The 20267-nt window shown below is 39.1% G+C and overlaps 2 protein-coding genes across 3 annotated transcripts; both read left to right on the forward strand.

Annotated features, from left to right (window-relative positions):
* The first annotated feature begins 1379 nt into the window (after nucleotides 1-1379).
* LOC307266076 (protein NLRC3-like) lies at nucleotides 1380-6602 on the forward strand. Its single transcript, XM_080047979.1, has 3 exons — nucleotides 1380-1394; nucleotides 1912-2194; nucleotides 3555-6602. Exons 2-3 carry the CDS (start codon nucleotides 1918-1920, stop codon nucleotides 5129-5131), a joined length of 1854 nt encoding a protein of 617 aa, XP_079904105.1. The 5' UTR covers nucleotides 1380-1394; nucleotides 1912-1917; the 3' UTR covers nucleotides 5132-6602.
* Nucleotides 6603-8046: 1444 nt separating this feature from the next.
* LOC307266070 (NLR family CARD domain-containing protein 3-like) lies at nucleotides 8047-18038 on the forward strand. Of its 2 annotated transcripts, none has more exons than XM_080047972.1 (15): nucleotides 8047-8121; nucleotides 9009-9060; nucleotides 10726-11029; nucleotides 11713-11847; nucleotides 12025-12096; nucleotides 13262-15179; nucleotides 15285-15455; nucleotides 15588-15758; nucleotides 15869-16042; nucleotides 16559-16626; nucleotides 16701-16877; nucleotides 17051-17109; nucleotides 17179-17244; nucleotides 17435-17641; nucleotides 17732-18038. In XM_080047972.1, exons 3-15 carry the CDS (start codon nucleotides 10735-10737, stop codon nucleotides 17747-17749), a joined length of 3531 nt encoding a protein of 1176 aa, XP_079904098.1. In that variant the 5' UTR covers nucleotides 8047-8121; nucleotides 9009-9060; nucleotides 10726-10734; the 3' UTR covers nucleotides 17750-18038. The 2 variants fall into 2 exon arrangements, with proteins under 2 accessions (XP_079904098.1, XP_079904099.1); XM_080047973.1 differs by having other exon boundaries at nucleotides 16704-16877.
* The last annotated feature ends 2229 nt before the right edge of the window (nucleotides 18039-20267 follow it).

The following is a 20267-nucleotide window of genomic DNA, read 5'->3' on the forward strand; positions in this document are numbered from 1 at the left end:
TACAGCTACGGAAAAAATTTGGCAAGTCTGGATTTTACTTAAATCTTCATCTCTACATTTCTTAATGGAAATTCTCTTCATGACAATATTCTTATTGTGAATTTGGAAGAAATGTTGTCAGTGGTTTATAGTATAAAACCAAAATTTTCATTCTACTCAAACATAGCCTACTGTATGCCCATGAATAGTAAAACAAGAGACACTGAATATTTGGAGCGGTCACTTAATTTTTTTGCAGAGCTATGGAAGAAATGTGCAACACTTTCTAAAAGCAGAATGGAAAATGTATTCAAAGTATAATTTGGTCTCAGAACCTCCATCAAACCCCAAATACAAGCACATCTCCAACACAGAGGCACAAGCCAATCACATTAGACCGTTTCAGGACAGTAAGTGACGTAATAGAAACATTTCTGGGAGGCCGCCTACTTATTATTTTTTCAAAATTTTAACATAATGGGTAGACCGGATAGGCTGGTTTTCACATGAATTTTGTTTGTTTTAAGACTTGTACTGTGAAGTAATGAGGGTGTGACGGCATCCTCTTATCACACGTACACACACACGTACACACACACACACACACACACACACACACACACACACACACACACACACACACACACACACACACACACACACACACACACACACACACACACACACACACACACACACACACACACACACACACACACACACACACACACACACACACACACACACACACACACACACACACACACACACACACACACACACACACACACACACACACAGGAATTGAGCAGGAAGGAATGAGTAGCCTCTCCTCTCCCTTTCCGATTCAAAAGTAAAAAAAAAAATTGCAACCATACAACTCGTGAAATAGTGTGAATACTTTCTCACTTTCCATCCAGATTAACTTGAAGATGGTTGTATTGAAAGACATCACTGCTGTGTGGTTAAAAGCATCACTATTACAAGTGTAATAAAATAATAATAATAATAATAATAATAATAATAATAATAATAATAATAATAATAATAATAATAATAATAATAATAATAATAATAATAATAATACATTTTATTTGTAATGCACTTTATATTACAAGAATCCCCAAGTGCTACAGAGAAGTAAAAGAAATTAAGAAAAACAAATATTTGAGTCTTTCCTGTTTAACTGTGTGCAGCCTGACCGGAAGCCTGCAACACAACTCAGGATGCCACGCCTCTCGTGTATTTCCTGAAGTTGATTTAGTGTTGTGCTGTTCACTTCCTCCTCTAAAGCTCCAGCAGAAGGTAAGAGAACAATCTGAACTGTTTTTCTTGTTCACAGCAGCTGTCGGTAGCTAAACGTACGTGGGGCGTCATACAAAGGGGCAGAAAGACGACTCCGGAGCCAAGTAGAGGTAAGAAGTGCGAGTTGAGTCGAGTCAAGTTGAGCTATATATATATATATATAACAAAAAAAAACGGGTTATTGACGGATCAAATAGGCTGCCATAATCTGGGAAAGTGTCCCTGCGTTCCGAATCACATACCTCTCTTTACTTCACTACAAACTAAAGTACAGAAGAGTTTTAGGGCCACGAGAGGGGAAAAAAATTAGATAAGGAAGATTTTTTTTTTCATTATGTCAAGAAATGTCAACAATAAAGATGAATACTGCAACATGCTATTGGAGTTAGTGGGGCATCTAGGTATTTTCAGCATACTACAATCGACGTGCATGTATTGGGACATCCTAAATCTTTTTCTGGCATACTAAATAGTAGGGAAGTACGGAGATTGGAACGCAGAGCAAGTTTGTCTTTGTATCTGCTTATGTTTTCGTTTGCATTTATACTTCTTTGTCTGTGCTTATGTGCTCTTGTCTGTGTTTAAATGGTAATGTGCTTGTAATTTGCTTTATGTTCATCAAGCTAGGATAAGATGGCAAAACATAAGAGGGTCCTCTTGGAAATATTTAAAGATTTGAAAGACGAGGAATTTGGGGAATTCCAGTGGTATCTGCAGCCTGACGTCATGCCAGATGGCTTCCCACCAATCCAAGTATGTGAACTGGAGAATAAGGACAGGAAGGCTACAGTGGATCTGATGGTGCAAACATACAAAGAATACACTGTTAGCGTGGCCACAACGGTGTTGACATATCTGAGGAAGAACGATCTTGTGGAGAAATTATTGAAGGCCACATCGGGACGTGCAGGTATGCGCTTCTTTTTTTATTTATTTTGATGATAAACCAAATCACTCTCACTCCGTCACAGACACACAGACACACACACACAGACACACACACACACACACCTGGAAGTTCAAATGTCTTTTTTTAGTATGACCCTAATACCCTTCCATAGAAAACTGACAGATGTACATTTTTCTAGACGGATTCCCGGAAATGACTGTGAAATTGGTTTTAATTTCAGCTCAATTCACAGACTGAAACCATTTTATTCTAACGATTATTCCAAAGGGCACAGTGGGGGTTATCCTCCTACACATACAGCTCTGGAAAAAAAAATTAAGAGACCACTCAAAATGTTCTGTATCTCTAGTTTTATTTATCTATATATGTTTGAGTAGAATGAACATTTTGGTTTTATAATATAAACTACTGACAACATTTCTACCAAATTCACACACACACACACACACACACACACACACACACACACACACACACACACACACACACACACACACACACACACACACACACACACACACACACACACACACACACACACACACACACACACACACACACACACACACACACACACACACACACACACCAGGGAAAACCTGCCCTGCGTTCCAAATCACATACTTTTTCTTTTTACTACATTTTGAAGTGTTAAAATAACACTAAAAGAGTTAAATTTAACACCATTTCCGAGTGTATTTGGTCCCACTCAGAATTGGAGTTAAATTAACTCTCTTCAAAGTGTTACAATTTTAGAGTTAAATTAACTCAAAATAGAGTTAAAAATACACTGTATAGTGTTATTTAAAGCCTTATAGAGTACTTTCTACACCCCGTCTTTTAACTACCGAAATTGACACCAACACTAGGAGGCATTCTACTCCAGCTGTTGTTATATTAACTCAGATAGAGTTAATGGAGTTTGACACTGCATATTTAACACTGGGGAATTTACTGTGCACTACATACTAAAGTACAGAAGAGTTTTAGGGCCACAAGGGGAGAAAAAAAAATCAGATGAGGAAGATATATTTTTTTTTTTCATTGCGTCGAGAAATGTCAAGAATAAAGACGAATACTCCAAAAGGTTTTTGGAGTTAGTGGGGCATTTATGTATTTTCAGCATACTAAAATTCACGTGCATGTATTGGGACATCCTAAATCTTTTTCTGGCATACTAAATAGTAGGGAAGTATGGGGATTGGAATGCAGGGATATTGTGCAGACTAGCTTTTATCTTCTCCAAATAGTTGGTGTAAAACTTAAAACAAAAAAAAGGATACTCATTTTGTTTATTAATGTTTCAGTGGTTACACCTGTACACCCCTACTCATGTGTATCATCTCTTATATTCATTCAGAGACGTTTTCCAAGTGTCAACGTGAACTCAAGTCTAACCTGAAGAAGAAGTTCCAGTGTGTGTTTGAGGACAACGCAGGACACCCAACCCTTCTGAATCAGATCTACACAGAGCTCTACATCACAGAGGGAGGGGCAGGAGAGGTCAACGATGAACATGAGGTCAGACAGATTGAAACAGCATCCAGGAACCTGGAAAAAACAACAATTGGGCTTCACAACATCTTTAAAGCCCAACCTGGAAGAGATGAACCAAGCAGAACAGTGATGACAAAGGGAGTGGCTGGCATTGGGAAAACAGTCTTAACACAGAAGTTCACTCTGGACTGGGCTGAAGACAAAACCAACCAGGACATACAGTTCACATTTCCATTCACGTTCAGAGAGCTGCATTTGCTGAAAGAGAAAAAGTTCAGCTTGGTGGAACTAGTTCATCACTTCTTCACTGAAACCAAAGCAGCAGGAATCTGCAGCTTTGAAGAGTTCCCGGTTGTGTTCATCTTTGACGGTCTGGATGAGTGTCGACTTCCTCTGGACTTCCACAACAATGAGATCTTGACTGATGTCACAGAGTCCACCTCAGTGGATGTGCTGCTGACAAACCTCATCAGGGGGAAACTGCTTCCCTCTGCTCGCCTCTGGATAACCACACGCCCTGCAGCAGCCAATCAGATCCCTCCTGACTGTGTTGGCATGGTGACAGAGGTCAGAGGGTTCAGTCCCTTACAGACAGAGGAATACTTCAGGAAGAGATTCATACATGGGGAGCAGGCCAGCAGAATTATCTCCCACATCAAGACATCACAAAGCCTCCACATCATGTGCCACATCCCAATCTTCTGCTGGATCACTGCTACTGTCCTGGAGGCTCTGTTGAATACCAGAGATGAGGGAGAGCTGCCCGAGACGCACACTGAGATGTACATCCACCTCTTGACAGTTTGGTACGAATTTACCGAAAACAAGTATCCTCGTAGAGCCGTAACAGATCCACACTCGATGCAAAGAAGCAGGGAGATGATCGAGTCTCTGGGAAAACTGGCTTTTGAGCAGCTGCAGAAAGGAAACCTGATCTTCCGTCAATCAGAGATGGCAGAGTGTGACCTCAACATCAGAACAGGCTCGTGTTATGCTTTATCGGTCCCACAGATCTTTACATCCAAGACAGGACTGTACAATACGGTACGGGTAAATGCGTTATGCTTCGTCCATATTGTCATTCAAGAGTTCATGGCTGCTCTTCATGTCCATCTGACATTCATCAACTCTGGAGTCAATCTGATGACAGAAGAACAAACAACCCCCCAAGAATCTGCAGAGACACAGTTCTACCAGAGTGCTGTGGACAAAGCCTTACAGAGTCCAAATGGACACCTGGACATGTTCCTCCGCTTCCTCCTGGGTCTTTCACTGCCGACCAATCAGAGTCTCCTCAGAGGTCTGCTGACACACACAGGAAGTAGCTCAGACACCAACAAGAAAACAGCTGAGTACATCAAGAAGAAGATCAGCGAAAATATATCTCCAGAGAAAACCAAGAATCTGATCCAGTGTCTGAATGAACTGAACGATCATTAAAGAGAACTCTAAAGGATAGACTGTCTCCTGCTCAGTGGTCAGCTCTGGTCTTCATCTTACTTTCAAGGTGAAAAATTCTGGACGTTTAACCTGAAGCTGCTTAGATACCATACACACCTGAGGGAGGCCAAATTGTCAGATGAAAAGTTGTATGTGCTACTATTTACTTTGACCTGAGGCGACTGCCATTGATCAAAGCCCCCGACAAACGTCTTTAGGTGGATATACATATAGCTGCATGTTTTGAAAGGTATTATCATGCATTTTCTTGAAGAAATGTGGATAAATTGTGATATTTTGCAATGCCTGTTTATTTTTAATGTACGTAATTACTAAATCTGTCTGTTTAACTAAATTAATGTTTTTTTCGTGATTATTTAGGGGCATTTAGGCTTTATTAGACAGTTTGGAGAGAAAATGGGGCAGAGAGGGGAATGAATGACAAGCAGAGAATGTCTGCATGTGGTCTGCTGCTTCTGAGGACTGAGACTCTATAGGCTTTAACCACTACACCATGAGCAACCCCCCAACCAAATGTGTTTTAATTAGGGCTGTCAAATTAACGCGTTAATTTCGATTAATTAATCACAGAAAAATTAACGCGATTAAAAAAATTAACGCAGATTAATCGCACTTCTATAATGCCCTTTGACCCGGTGCAAAAGTGGTGCGGAGCTGCACCTGTAGCTTGCCGGGCCGGGCGCGTGGGTTAAAGGGAGAAAGGTAAAGAGAGAAGCAGGGGAAAGGGGCCGACTCGAGGGCTCTATGGACGGTTTATGGGATGCATGAAGGTAGGAAGACATCTTACTTCATTCTCCGCAGTGTCCGTGCATTATTGATTTAGTGGGTGCAACAATGTAGGCTAGGTTCAAAACAGTAGGCCTATCTCTCAATCTTCCTCCAATTTTGTTTGCTAGCTGTCTAGCACCCGCCCCGTGTGTGTGTGTGTGTGTCAATATTTTTGCCTACGAAATGGTGGCAGTGCAGCGCTGTCTGTTGTGGGAGATGGAAAGTCGTAATTTTGTCTGCTTGTTTTTTTGAGAAAATTCGGCGCTAGTTAGTAGTTCATGTATAAAGCTGGCTGAGGGGAGGAGACAGAAGTTACGAGAGACGGAGAGCGAGCGAGCGCGCGCGAGAGAGACAGAGAAACAAACTGTTGTAGGCTATACAGCTGTTTACAAACAGGTATAAAAGTGTCATATAAGTATGCGATTAATTTAGATTAATTAATCACAGAGCCTGTAATTAATTAGATTAATTTTTTTAATCGCTTGACAGCCCTAGTTTTAATCCATTAACTTTTTCCTTTTCTATTTTTCTGAATATTAGGAAAACTAAAAATATTGTGTGGGCATGAATGTATTCATTATACTTTGCATTGTATACTGAGGTAGACCTGATATTTCTGGCATTTCACCCACTTCCAACCTTCATTGTATAATAAAAAAGATTGAAGAGAAATATATTCTCGATGAAGGCCAAAAGCCTAAATACTGGAAGTTTGTTATATATACTACAAGTTTTGCTGGAGTTTGATCCTCTTCAGACTTTGCTATGTATACACATATAATGAATATAATAATATATAAATGATGATTTACAAACATGTGTCTTGAATCATTATAATACCTCGCATTTACCATTTATATATTAATATACCCTTTTTTAACAAAGGTATGTCAATCCATATCAAATATTATTATTTTTTTACAAATGGACTGAAAAGTACGTGCAATAGACAGACAGACAGACAGACAGACAGACAGACAGACAGATAGACAGATAGACAGATAGACAGATAGACAGATAGACAGATAGATAGATAGATAGATAGATAGATAGATAGATAGATGGATAGATACATTGATAGAAAAGAGAATATCTGTGTGTGCTGGCTTTCAGTCGGTATCTGCTTTTAATATTTACATTATATTTAAATAGTAGTAATACTCAGGTAGAGCAGGCAGGGGGCAGCAGAAGTCTGTACATCTCTTGTCTGGGGCTTTATGGACATTGTTGCAGCAGAATAAACTTCCAAGAACAAGCTCCAATTCCTAAAGAGAAATCTAGTTTGGTTAACTAAAGATACTTAGAAAAAGCACTTCAAACTGCTTTATAAAATTAATCAAATTGACAATGCAGTAAATTTGTTATGAAAGTATAACTAAATATAATACCAAAAGTCACATGCCAGCAAAATATGAGGTAAAAACTGTGGTAAACTCCTTCTATGCTAAATACGGGCACAAGACCGATAGTCAACAAGTACATGAAGGGAAAATTGAAAATAACTTTAAAGAGAGAATTCAAGGGGGTGTGGAAACTAGAAAGTGCCAATTTGTTCTTTGGTCAATCATTAAACAAACATGAAACAGTGAGTAAAATACTTCAGTGTTGTGTCACTGTGTCTGAGGTGTGGCTTGGTGATTGTTTTAAATTCAGGGCATATTTGGACATAAAGATTATTCAATTGCAATACAAAAAAAAAGTATTTGGAAGAAAGTCACTAAAAGGCATACAGGTTGTCAATCAATTTGATTTTGATCTTGATCCATTTTAATGCTCTTCCATCTCACCTTACTGTGCTGAGTCTGTTTAGCTCATAAGATGGTAAGGTGGCTCCATCTAGAGGACAGTCAGTAGAAGTACACCAGCTGACTGACTGGGTTTCTGTCAACAATATTATAGAGGAAATGTTCAACACTGTCTAAAGGCAGAATGGAACATGTATTCAAAGTAGAATGTGGTCTCGGAACCTCACTCAAACACTAGAGCATGATGTAGTAAGGTAATAGAAACATTTCTGAGAGGCCTACTTGGTGTTTTTTTTTCAAACTTTTAACATAAAGGGTTAGGCTGGTTATCACGTGACTCAGACGCTGTTGTTAGACTTTGACTGTGAAGTTATGAGGGTGTGACGGTGTCCTCAGATCACACACACACCAGGACTGAGCAGGATGGAATGAGCAGCGTCTTCTCTCCTAGTGAAGGTAAGTTTTAAACCCTTCAAAACTTAAAAATAACTTACAACCATACAACTAGAAAAGACACTGTAAAAAATGTTCAAACAGATTACAAATATTATAGAAATTAAAAAGCATCGGACCTTTTTTCCACTAAAACCTTAAATTAGTTTCGGTTCGGTTAACAGCATCTGTACAAGTCTGACAATACTTTTGGATCATTTCCTGGGGCCATTATATCACATGTTGTGACATACTTGTGTATTTCCTGCTTTAAGTTGACTTCCTCTTTATGTGAAAGCTGTTGCGCAGTTTGTTTTCTCCTCTAAAACTCTGACTAAAAAGGTAAAGAAAAAACTCTGAACATTTTTTTTTGTTACAGCAGCTGGGTTGTAAAGCTGTCGTTAGCTTAGTCACTTAGCTTCACTAGAAACAGCAAAGATCTGTGTCTGTCCAAACTCAAAACTCTGAGTTTCACTGGGACGAAGGTGGTGAACCAGCAGCCATTAACCACGATCCTCCATTTTGTGCTGATGTCATATAACATTATATAAACTAGCTCAAAGTGTAGAAAATACTTCAACCAGCTTCAGCCATAAAGTCCTGTTACATATCAGTGTGTTTATGCAGTGTTATCTAATCTGACTGTTTACACTACCGTATGTCTCCTTTTTATAATCATGCAGTATAAGAAACTCCCCTCCGTTTTTTTGTTTTTGTTTTGAATGACAATAGACAAGATGTAACCTGTCTGAGAGGTTGTGGATTAAGTATTTGACTTGTGTGTGGGGGGGGGGGGATGCAGACAGTATCAAAACAGGAATGAAGTATTTCAGTATAGTATTATGCAAGATAAATACAATATGATATTTCTCTCATCACAGATGGATCTCAAATTTCTTTTTTTATTGCAGATTGTGTCTGACAGCGTTTCTCCGTCACGTCTACCTGAGGTGAATTCAGCAGGTGAGAAATCTGTAAATTATTGATCAACAGGATCATTTCAAGAATGTTGCGATGTGTCGTTGTTTCACTGTACTGTAAAAATGAGTCCTATGGACGGATGGCTTAAATACTTGAAAATTACTGTATAGTTTTTGCATTTATATACATAATATTCTAAATGTTTCTTAATTAAAGCATGTTATATTAGAATATTGAAGAATGCACTATTACTGTTAGTGTCTTTCAGGTAGGGGAGAACGGGGTAAGTAGGCACACTTTTTACTCTAGTGAGAATTGCTTATCACCTAAACATCTTTCAATAGTCATTCCTATATTAAATCGAAGCTTAAGGTGTTGGCTTGAAATGTGTACCCCTCACTTTTTCTATCTTATTGTAATAAAGAAGAAATTAATCATCAAAGACACCCTTACACATTGTAACAACCAACCCCATCAAGGGGTCGTTTGTCAAACACTATGGGGTTGTTTGTCACAATGTTATCTTAATGGGAATAATCTTAAAAAGAAGGCAAGCAAGTAGAACTAAATTTGAAAGTTTAATTGCATTGTCAAGTTGACAAATAGGCCTACATAACTTACTGTAGCCTTGGCAGCTGGTCTAGTTTGGGATGCACTGGGTTGTTTTGATTTTGTTGCCCTTTTTTCTTTTGCATGCTCGCTGCCTTTTCCTGCTCTATTCTCTCCTTCTCTGGGGTGTCAGTGAGGATACAGCTTGACAATTTATTTCATTATTGGGTTCCTTTTCTGGCAGCACCTTCTGGTTCCGAGATATAACGATTGTGACAACCAACCCGTGTGACAAATTACCCCGTTCTCCCCTACTATTTGAGTTTGTTGTAAACTGAGATCAAGTGAATGGTTCCTCATAGACTTTAAAGTTCATAAATTGGACTTTCCTCAGAGGTGTGTCAGTGTGTAAAAACTCACACTGACCAATCTTATTAAGGAAACAAATTTCTTCTCCTGAGCTTAAACAATAATAACTGCCAGCGTTCAGACCTCAGATCAGTAATAATCATTAATGAATATTATATTGTAAAACAATGTTTGTCTCAGGTGTCAAATGTTGGGTAGTTCTTATTTCTCCTATGTGTAATCACGTGTACAAATCCGAGAATTAAAATTATCTTGCCAAATAGCAGAACGGAGGTCATTCAACTGTTGCACAAAATTACTAAAAAGAAGAGAACTGTCATTACTTCACATCAGTTGATTTTTGAAGCGGACCCCAACATTGGAGTGTTTTTTTATAAATGCGAAAACATTAGTTATCATCTATTTGTCTTACATTTAACATATACATAGCCTATAAAGGATAGTTTTGATATCAATTGGTTTCATGGACATGGACAAAAATTATTAAAAATTATTTTAGCTTGCCTGGCATTTCAAAATAAAAGCATTACATTTGAATTCTGTAAAAGTCTAAGTTCATGATTTATTTGTCATTGTGTATCAGTTAAAGGAGGCCACAGATCTTTACAGTAGAATTGTTAATACCAGAATATCCCATTTGCAATACTCAAAATACTTCATTCACAGCATATTACTTTAGTGTGTATCAAAACTAATCAACCAATTTCAACTACAATCAAATCTATAAAAGCATTTTTAGATCCGGACATAGTAAATATTTTTTTATTGATATCTATTTGATTTTGGCAGGGATGACAGATGGCAACACCTAAGAAGGAATTTCAAGACAAAAAGGTCCTCTTACGAACTTTTAAAAATTTGTACGAAAAGGAATTTGAGGACTTCAAGTGGCACCTGCCACCGGACAGCGTGCCAGATGGCTTCTCAGCAATTCCTAAATCTGACCTGGAGCATGCAGACAGGAAGCGCACAGTGGATCTGTTGATGCAAACCTACTGGGAAAACTGGTTTGACGTGGTCAAAACGGTGTTGCAAGATATTAATCGGAACGATCTAGTGTACAAGTTATCAAGCGCCAGATCAGAAGCTACAGGTATGTGCTTAGAATGAGGAATATGATATAGACACAGCTCATATATTACACATTCATGCATCACATAGCACTTTTAGACAGATAAGGTCATTGAAATGACATTTATAACAGATACAATAGAAGTAAAGCTAATTAGTTTGCATTCTATATATTAAGATCAAAACTAAATGGAGTATCTGGGTCTGGGAAACCCCTGGGGATACTATATTTCTGTAATGGGACTTTCATGCTTACAGTATGTGTCAGGGTTTTTCCTGAGTCAAGTAAATTTGCTCAGCAGACGAAAACCACATGCTCTGAAAATTGAGGCTCTTTCCTTTCTCATTGGCAGTTTTTAGCAGGTACACTGTCCTGACCAGTGGTGGTTCTAGCTTGTACGGCTCCCTGGTAGAACCCCATGTTGATGTTGTCTGGATCAATTGTAACACAACAACACAAGGATTTTAAATGTAAAACAGAATGGTCATCTAGACAGATTAAAAAACATAGACATGTAATGTCAGAGCTGCCCAAATGCATAAACAAACTGTGGAGTTAAAGTTAGTCATAGTTTGATGAAAGAGAGATACTTATATTCATTAGGTGTACGGTTGTGCTTTTCCATTTTTTATTAGATTGAACAAGCTCAGAGAGTGGAACCTAGCTAACTCAGCACTGATATCTCATATATGAAACGTCCACAGGAGAACCATCCTGGTGTATTGGAGCTGGAGAACAAACAACATCACCAGCCCCTGATACTTCTTCAGGTGCCAGTGATGATCCTGCCACTGTCTATTCAGCACTGCAGCTCACCTCCTCAGCACTTTATACAGCAGGTGAAATTTCAGCAAAGGGTCATTTTCCCAGATAAATATTTATATGGATAAACCATGCCTTAGAGATATGTTTTGTTGCTGTTTACAGACACTTAGAAGGCTTTTTACATGATATTTACCACTGGTAGCTTTTTTATTATTATTAATTATTAATATTATTATTATTATTCATCTTAGGTCCATCCTTAACTGCCGAGAATCTCTTTCCTGCACATCCATCCACTATTTCAACCTCAGCTGATGGCCCTGGTAAATTTAATTTAAAATATTCTGCGATAATTCTAATTAAACTAAATAAATGTTTTTTTATATAAAAATTATTTGGAGATCAAGTGACTGGCAAACAGTATATACAGAATATTCTTAAATACTTTTTAATTAAAGGATAGCTGTTGAAGATGCACTATTGATGTTAGTGTCTCCCGGGTAGTATTAAGACTTTGTCTGAGATCAAATGATAGTAAAAGTAGTGATTTTTTTTCTCTCTAAAAGACATCAAAGTTCATTAAATGGGACTTTCCTCAGAGGTGTGTGTCAGTGCGACAATAAAAACTCACTGACCAATCTTATCAAGGAAATAAACTGCTTCTACTGAGATTAAACACTGATAACTGCCAGCATTCAGACCTCAGATCAGTAATCATTGATGAATAGATTATCTTCAAACAGTGTCTCAGAAATCACTAACAGGTAGTTCTGCTTCAGTGTTTCTGCTCTGAAGGGCCTTAAAGCCGAGAATTAAAATGAGTTACTGAATAGCAGAACAGAGATCATTCATCTGTTGTATTGAGAGATACTTTTTAGGATGTTAAAGTAATTAACAAAGAACATCTATCCCACATGTAATGGAGTGCCGGATATTGTATTGTTTTTTAAACAAGCAAAATTAAGATTATTTACTTAATATTTCAAATTCCTCTGCCTTTATAAGGCTTACCATGATATTGGAGTTGTTACAATATCAATATTATAAGGACGGAATCTGTTTTTCCTACATACAACATAGAAATGACCCATGAATAACTATGAATAGTATTAATATTAATTTGTTTCTTCATTTTGTTTGACTGCGAGGGTCAAACCTTTCATTCTATCAAGAAAACACAATTTTTTTATTTCAATTTCAGCAGGAAATGTATTTTTTTATTTAAATTTGTTTTGTTTAAAGCCACATTTATTATGGCATCCTTAACACTATTTAATTGTTTAAGTTACTGTTTGAGATTCAACCGTGTAAGAATTAATCTCTGAACCGTGAATCTCAGAAAATATTGTGGATGAAAAAGCAGCAAAAAACAAAACACCTTAACAAGATATTATTTTCTTAAATTGCTCAAATCCACAGGAGCATTATCTCAAGAAAAAGTCTCTGAATGAATAAAAGAAGGGATGATATACATATTTGTTCTTTCAGGAACCAGAGTTGCAGTGTGTCAACGTGACCTAAAGTCTAACCTGCAGAGGAAGTTCCGAGTTGTGTTTGAGGGGATCGCTAAAGCAGGAAACCAAACCCTTCTGAATCAGATCTACACAGAGCTCTACATCACAGAGGGAGGGACTGGAGAGGTCAATGATGAACATGAGGTCAGACAGATTGAAACAGCATCCTGGAACCCACACAGACCAGAAACAACAATCAGACAAGAAGACATCTTTAAAGCCCGAACTGGAAGAGATGAACCAAGCAGAACAGTGATGACAAAGGGAGTGGCTGGCATTGGGAAAACAGTCTTAACACAGAAGTTCACTCTGGACTGGGCTGAAGACAAAACCAACCAGGACATACAGTTCATATTTCCATTCACTTTCAGAGAGCTGAATGTGCTGAGAGAGAAAAAGTTCAGCTTGGTGGAACTTGTTCATTACTTCTTCACTGAAACCAAAGCAGCAGGAATCTGCAGCTTTGAAGAGTTCCAGGTTGTGTTCATCTTTGACGGTCTGGATGAGTGTCGACTTCCTCTGGACTTCCACAACAATGAGATCCTGACTGATGTGACAGAGTCCACCTCAGTGGATGTGCTGCTGACAAACCTCATCAGGGGGAAACTGCTTCCCTCTGCCCGCCTCTGGATTACCACACAACCTGCAGCAGCCAATCAGATCCCTCCTGACTGTGTTGGCATGGTGACAGAGGTCAGAGGGTTCACTGACCCTCAGAAAGAGGAGTACATCAGGAAGAGATTCAGAGATGAGGAACAGGCCAGCAGAATCATCTTCCACATCAAGAAATCAAAAAGCCTCCACATCATGTGCCACATCCCAATCTTCTGCTGGATCACTGCTACAGTTCTGGAGAAAGTGTTGAACACCGGAGAGGGAGGAGAACTTCCCAAGACCCTGACTGAGATGCACATCCACCTCCTGGTGGTTCAGGCCAAACTAAAGAACATCAAGTATGATGAAGGAGCTGAGACAGATCCTCACTGGAGTCCAGAGAGCAGGAAGATGATCGCGTCTCTGGGAAAACTGGCTTTTGAGCAGCTGCAGAAAGGAAACCTGATCTTCTATGAATCAGACCTGACAGAGTGTGGCATCGATATCAGAGCAGTCTCAGTGGTCTCAGGAGTGTTCACACAGATCTTTAGAGAGGAGAGTGGACTGTACCAGGACAAGGTGTTCTGCTTCGTCCATCTGAGCGTTCAGGAGTTTCTGGCTGCTCTTCATGTCCATCTGACATTCATCAACTCTGGAGTCAATCTGATGGCAGCAGAACAACCAGCCGCCAGTGAATCTGCAGAGACACACTTCAACCAAAAAGGAAAAACATCCTGGCATTCTAAACCCTTCAGAAAAAAAACTAAACTGCCCCATCTCCTCCAGAACGTGGCTCAGACATCTGAAGAATCAACTGCAACTGACGAAGAATCTGCAGAGCCAGACTTCTACCATAGTGCTGTGGACAAGGCCTTACAGAGTCCAAATGGACACCTGGACTTGTTCCTCCGCTTCCTCCTGGGTCTTTCACTGCCGACCAATCAGAATCTCCTCACAGGTCTGCTGAAACAGACAGGAAGTAGCTCAGACACCAAAAAGAAAACAGTTGAGTACATCAAGAAGAAGATCAGTGAGAAATTATCTACAGAGAAAAGCATCAATCTGTTCCACTGTCTGAATGAACTGAATGATCGTTCTCTAGTGGAAGAGATCAAACAGTCCATCAGTTCAGGACGTCTCTCCACCAATAAACTGTCTCCTGCTCAGTGGTCCGCTCTGGCCTTCATCTTACTGTCATCAGAAAAAGATCTGGATGTGTTTGACCTGAAGAAATACTCTGCTTCAGAGGAGGCTCTTCTGAGGCTGCTGCCAGTGGTCAAAGCCTCCAACAAAGCTCTGTAGGTGGATTAATTATAACATATATTTATCTATCAACTTCATTTATTTAAAAAATAGAGAAGAATACGTTTTCATGCTTGTGTCCATATCCAAATCTCTTTCAGGCTAAGTGGCTGTAACCTGTCAGAGAGAAGCTGGGAAGCTCTGTCCTCAGTTCTCAGCTCCTCCACTAGTCTGAGAGAGCTAGACCTGAGTAACAACGACCTGCAGGATTCAGGAGTGAAGCATCTGTCTGCTGCACTGAAAAGTCCACAATGTAAACTGGAGACTCTGAGGTCAGAATTCAGACTTTATGTTGTTGTGTAATATTGTAGTAAAAGCTTTCAATGGGCCTTATTGTTGCAAAACTATTTACAAATGTGTATCTTTATCTGTGTGTGCATAATTAGATAAACCTTTTTGTTCAGGCTGAGTGGCTGTAACCTTTCAGAGAGAAGCTGTGAAGCTCTGTCCTCAGTTCTCAGCTCCTCCTCTAGTCTGAGAGAGCTGGACCTGAGTAACAACGACCTGCAGGATTCAGGAGTGAAGCATTTGTCTGCTGCACTGAAGAGTCCACACTGTAAACTGGAGACTCTCAGGTCAGGATTCATTCATGTTGGTAATGCAGTAACACAATACATATGGGTCAACATCTCAAATTAGGATAAGGATTAGGAAGTACAAAATTCATGATGTTTTTCTATTCCAGTCTTTCAGGCTGTCTGGTCACAACAGAAGGTTATAAGTATTTGGCCTCAGCTCTGAGCTCCAACCCCTCCCATCTGAGAGAGCTGGACCTGAGCTACAACCATCCAGGAGACTCAGGAATGAAGATGCTATCTTCTGGATTGGAGGATCCAAATTGGAGACTGGAGACTCTCAGGTATGGACAGACAGCCACTCTGGTCCATGATGAAGGACATATTTTTTCTCTGATCACTGTTGATATTATATTATTTATATTATTATATATATAGTAGGGCTGGGTGGTATGATGGTATCATACTGTAGACAGGGTCCTCTTCTCTCTCCCTTTGTTTTCGATTAGTGTTAATTTGTATAAACTAGTGCAGTGCAAAAAAACGTACTTTGTAAATATTACTGTGATGTCACAGTAAAAGACATCACAGTAATATTTACAAAGTAAGTTTTTTTTAACCCTATATTTCTCTTTCTGTGATGTCACGAGAAAGAGAAATATAGGGTTAAAAAAAACACTCTTTCTGCCTTTTCTCAGGCTAGGATGAACCGATTTCAATTTTTTTTCGCACATTTATACTACATAGGATCTCAGAATTCAATACACCTTCATATTCAAACCGGTGAAGTAGGCCTTTAACTACAATGCCAGAATATGCTAAACAGATATGTGTTCAACTCTCTCTCTGCACATATTCAGAACAACTGTGACCGGACAAAAGAGGACCTCGCAACAAGTCAAAAAAGTCAAAAACATTTTGCAGGCTGGTAAGTGCTTTGATTGTTGATACCATAGCAATGTACTGTCTGCTCACTTATTTTAATGTATCTACTGATTTTAGCAGTCAAGAAAAAGGCTCATCTGCCTAGTACGAGGGGTGACCCATCCATCCCAGACCTCACACCAGCTGAGGAGCTGGCCCTCGATTTAAATAAAGGGAGGCCAGCGACGGAGGGGATTCTCGGGGTGACAGTCACAGACACTGTCCCAACTACAGCCACTGCTTCCTTCACGGAAGGTACATTATTAAACTGTTGTGCATGGAACAAAATCAACCATTTGGATGTGTTATGTACTGAATTAGGGCTGTGTATCGGCTGGGTTTTTTCTGATACCGGTTACTACTTGTTTTTTTTTTTTAATTGAACACAATACCCAACCCTATACTGAATTTGAACTTTCCAACTTTAGCTTGCCTTGCAGTGTCTGGCAACCCAGTGTTTCTTCTTGAGCCACCAGACGATAATCCAGTGAGTATTAATCAGTAAAAGCATAGGCTTGGCACATTCTGTCAATAAAGGTTTTATTTAATATGGCAGGGGGAAGGTACTTCTGCTGCAGCAGATGATGAGGAGACTGTGTCACTGGACTCCAGAAGCCTTGAGGTATCATGTCAATCTTATGAGAATACTTAAGTCACTAAAATCCCACATGTCATTGATGATGCGGTGGTCATAGAAAGTTTATTTATAACAGGATCCAGAAGATGTAACGCCTTTGTCTACATAGTGAATATTGCCTAACGGAAATCCAAGCTATGCACAATCCTGCTTTGCTAATTGACGTGTTTTACAGACTTCACATAATGTCGGGGAGTTGCATGCGACTCATCTCAAAAAGCAAATAGAGCTGGCCGATGTAAAAATTAAAGTCAACAAGATGAAGCTGCAGGATATGGAGCTGGATTGGGAGATTAAACGGCAGAATATGGAGCTGGATTGGGAGATTAAACGCAAGAAGTCGAGGAAACTGGACCTGGAAATCCTAAAACTAGAACGAGAGGTAAGTCTGCTTGATTCAGTTCACACTTAAGCCATGACTGGATGACAATGTATTAATACTGTTTTTTTCTCTCTTTCTCTCTCTCCCAAGCTCCAGCCTGACACATGATGGCCCATTTGGTTACCATTTAAATAATTTGACATTTGATTTTATACTTAGGCGGCTGCAAGTGAAATGTTTTATCGTGCATTTTTTTTAAGAAATTTGGATAATTTGGGATATTTTGCAAAGACTGTATTTGTTTAATGTAAGAAATTACTTAATCCGTCTGTTTTATTTAACCAATGTGTTTTAATCCAATAATTTTTCCTTTTCTTTTTTTGACATATTTTAAAAACTAAAAATATTTGTGTGGGCATTAATGTATTCATACAAGCTTTTACTTTGCAATGTTAACTGATCTGGGATTTGTTTTTATTTGATTAACTATTCTTGTATGTGTGTATTTTGCTGAGCTTACTGAATAAAACCCAAGTAGATCTTTTGTTCTACTGAAAAGGCAGATCTCTCACTCATCCTTTTATCTTCTTTACACCATCCGCTATATATATTTTTTTTAAATAAATAAAGAATTTTGGGGGGCGGCCCCAGAAGACAATGGTAGGGTACACTGTCAGGTCTAAGGTATTCTCATGTCTTGCCACAGCTACAACACCAGACTCACACTCTGAAGGATGTACACATACTTTACAGCCCTATCACTCAATTCTATTTTGGTTCAAATATTTTATGGAATGCCCTCTGGATTGAATTGAATTGATTAAATGTGTTTCAGACATATTAATCACAAAAAGGATGTTCAAATTATTTCACAGATAAGAAAAATAAAAAGCATATTACATATAATCCATTGATATGCCTGAAAAGGAGCGCAAAAAGTGAAAGGGATGTCACGTTACCAGAAATGTAATAGTCCAACACCGGTGAAATGCACGATTCTCGATGCTGACTTTTCTCCTGTCTCTCCTGGTTGACATTATCTTCTGGTTGAAACTGTATAAAAGGAAAAGTAGGAGATTTCAGTGATCAGGTACACACACACACACACAACCACACACGCACACATACACAGATTGCGAGCAGCAGTTTACATTTACTGACATTGTGATGACAGAACGTTGGTTCTTAAATATTTGTTAAAAAGTCTAACGTTTTATTTTTTTATGACATGACACAGACACAAGAGGAGGGCAGCATACGGTTAGATAACGTTAGCCTAAACACGGTAGCATTTAACCACTGCAACATTACTACTTGGCTACACAGCAATGCCAGCTGTCCTTAACAAAAACAATGGTAAAGTGTATTTCACAATGAGAATAACACCGGATATATTAATAATAATAATAATAATAATAATAATAATAATAATTAATAGGATATCTATAACGCTTTTGTAGTCAATGTAACATTAACATGAACTGAAACTCACTCACCTTGAATTATCTGGATGAATCTGGGTGTAACGGATAGATTCCAACCGGTGTGCGTTCGGTCCGTTTGGTTCGTCTCCGCTTCGCTGTGTTCATGTACCGGCAGCCCGACGCCCTTTACATTGTTTTGTACACATTCACCCATTCACACATTCATTCATACACTGATAGCAGCAGCAGCTACCACGCAGGGTGCAAGCTTACTACCGGGAGCAATTTAGGGTTCAGTGTCTTGCCCAAGGACACTTCGGCATGTGGCGGGGAGACGGGGGATCGAACCACCGACCCTGTGACGCAGTGGCCGACCGCCCTACACACTTCAGCACAGCCGCCCCTACAGTAGCCTACACTAACGTTTAACAAGACACCTTATAAAGACACACTTAAAACAACGATCTCTGCCCATACAGAAAGCTCTGACTGATCATTTGTGTCGAATTTTCGAGCAGAAATAAACTGCATTGATTGGTTCAGAATGCCTAATGCGTCATAAAAACCAGAGCACGGGGCGCCCTTAGCTCAGTTGGTAGGGCGTCCCCCCCATGGGCCTCGGCCAGCAGCAGACCCGGGTTCGATTCCAGCCCGCGGTCGTTCTCTGCATGTCACTCCCCTCTCTGCCCCATTTCAACTCTGTCTCTACACTGTCAATAAAGCATAAAAATGCCAAAAAAACATTAGAAAAAAAAGAGATTAGTATAAAAACCAGAGCATAGCCCACCTCATCCAAACCGAATTTCCCTAAAACTTCATCAAACTTAAATGACAATATTGTTACAAAAATAATTTTCAGATGCTTAGCTTATTTTAAGGAATCTAATTTCACAAGTGACACAGTTAGAATGATTTTGAGGATTTCAGCCTAAATAATAATAACAATAAAATACACCCAGAATTTTTAGATGTTCAGTAACTGGTAAGCGCGAATAGTGGCGCTCGTACATCAAAATGCCCAACTCTTTTCGGATGCTTAGCTTATTTTTTATAAATGTAATTCCCCAAATAACACAGTTAGAACGATTTTGATGGTATGGGCCTGTTTAATAATAATACTGGGGATTTTTAGAGGCTCAGTTACTGGTACAAGTCATGGCCGAATTTTGTTGGCGCTCATACAAAAACCTTTTCTAAAGTTAAGATCAAAATACTCACTCAGGAACCAGGGGAAAGAGACACAGCAATGGCGACCGGTTATC

The sequence above is a fragment of the Ammodytes marinus genome (assembly GCF_949987685.1).
Source record: "Ammodytes marinus genome assembly, chromosome: 19".
In the NCBI taxonomy this organism is placed as follows: Eukaryota; Metazoa; Chordata; class Actinopteri; order Uranoscopiformes; family Ammodytidae; genus Ammodytes; species Ammodytes marinus.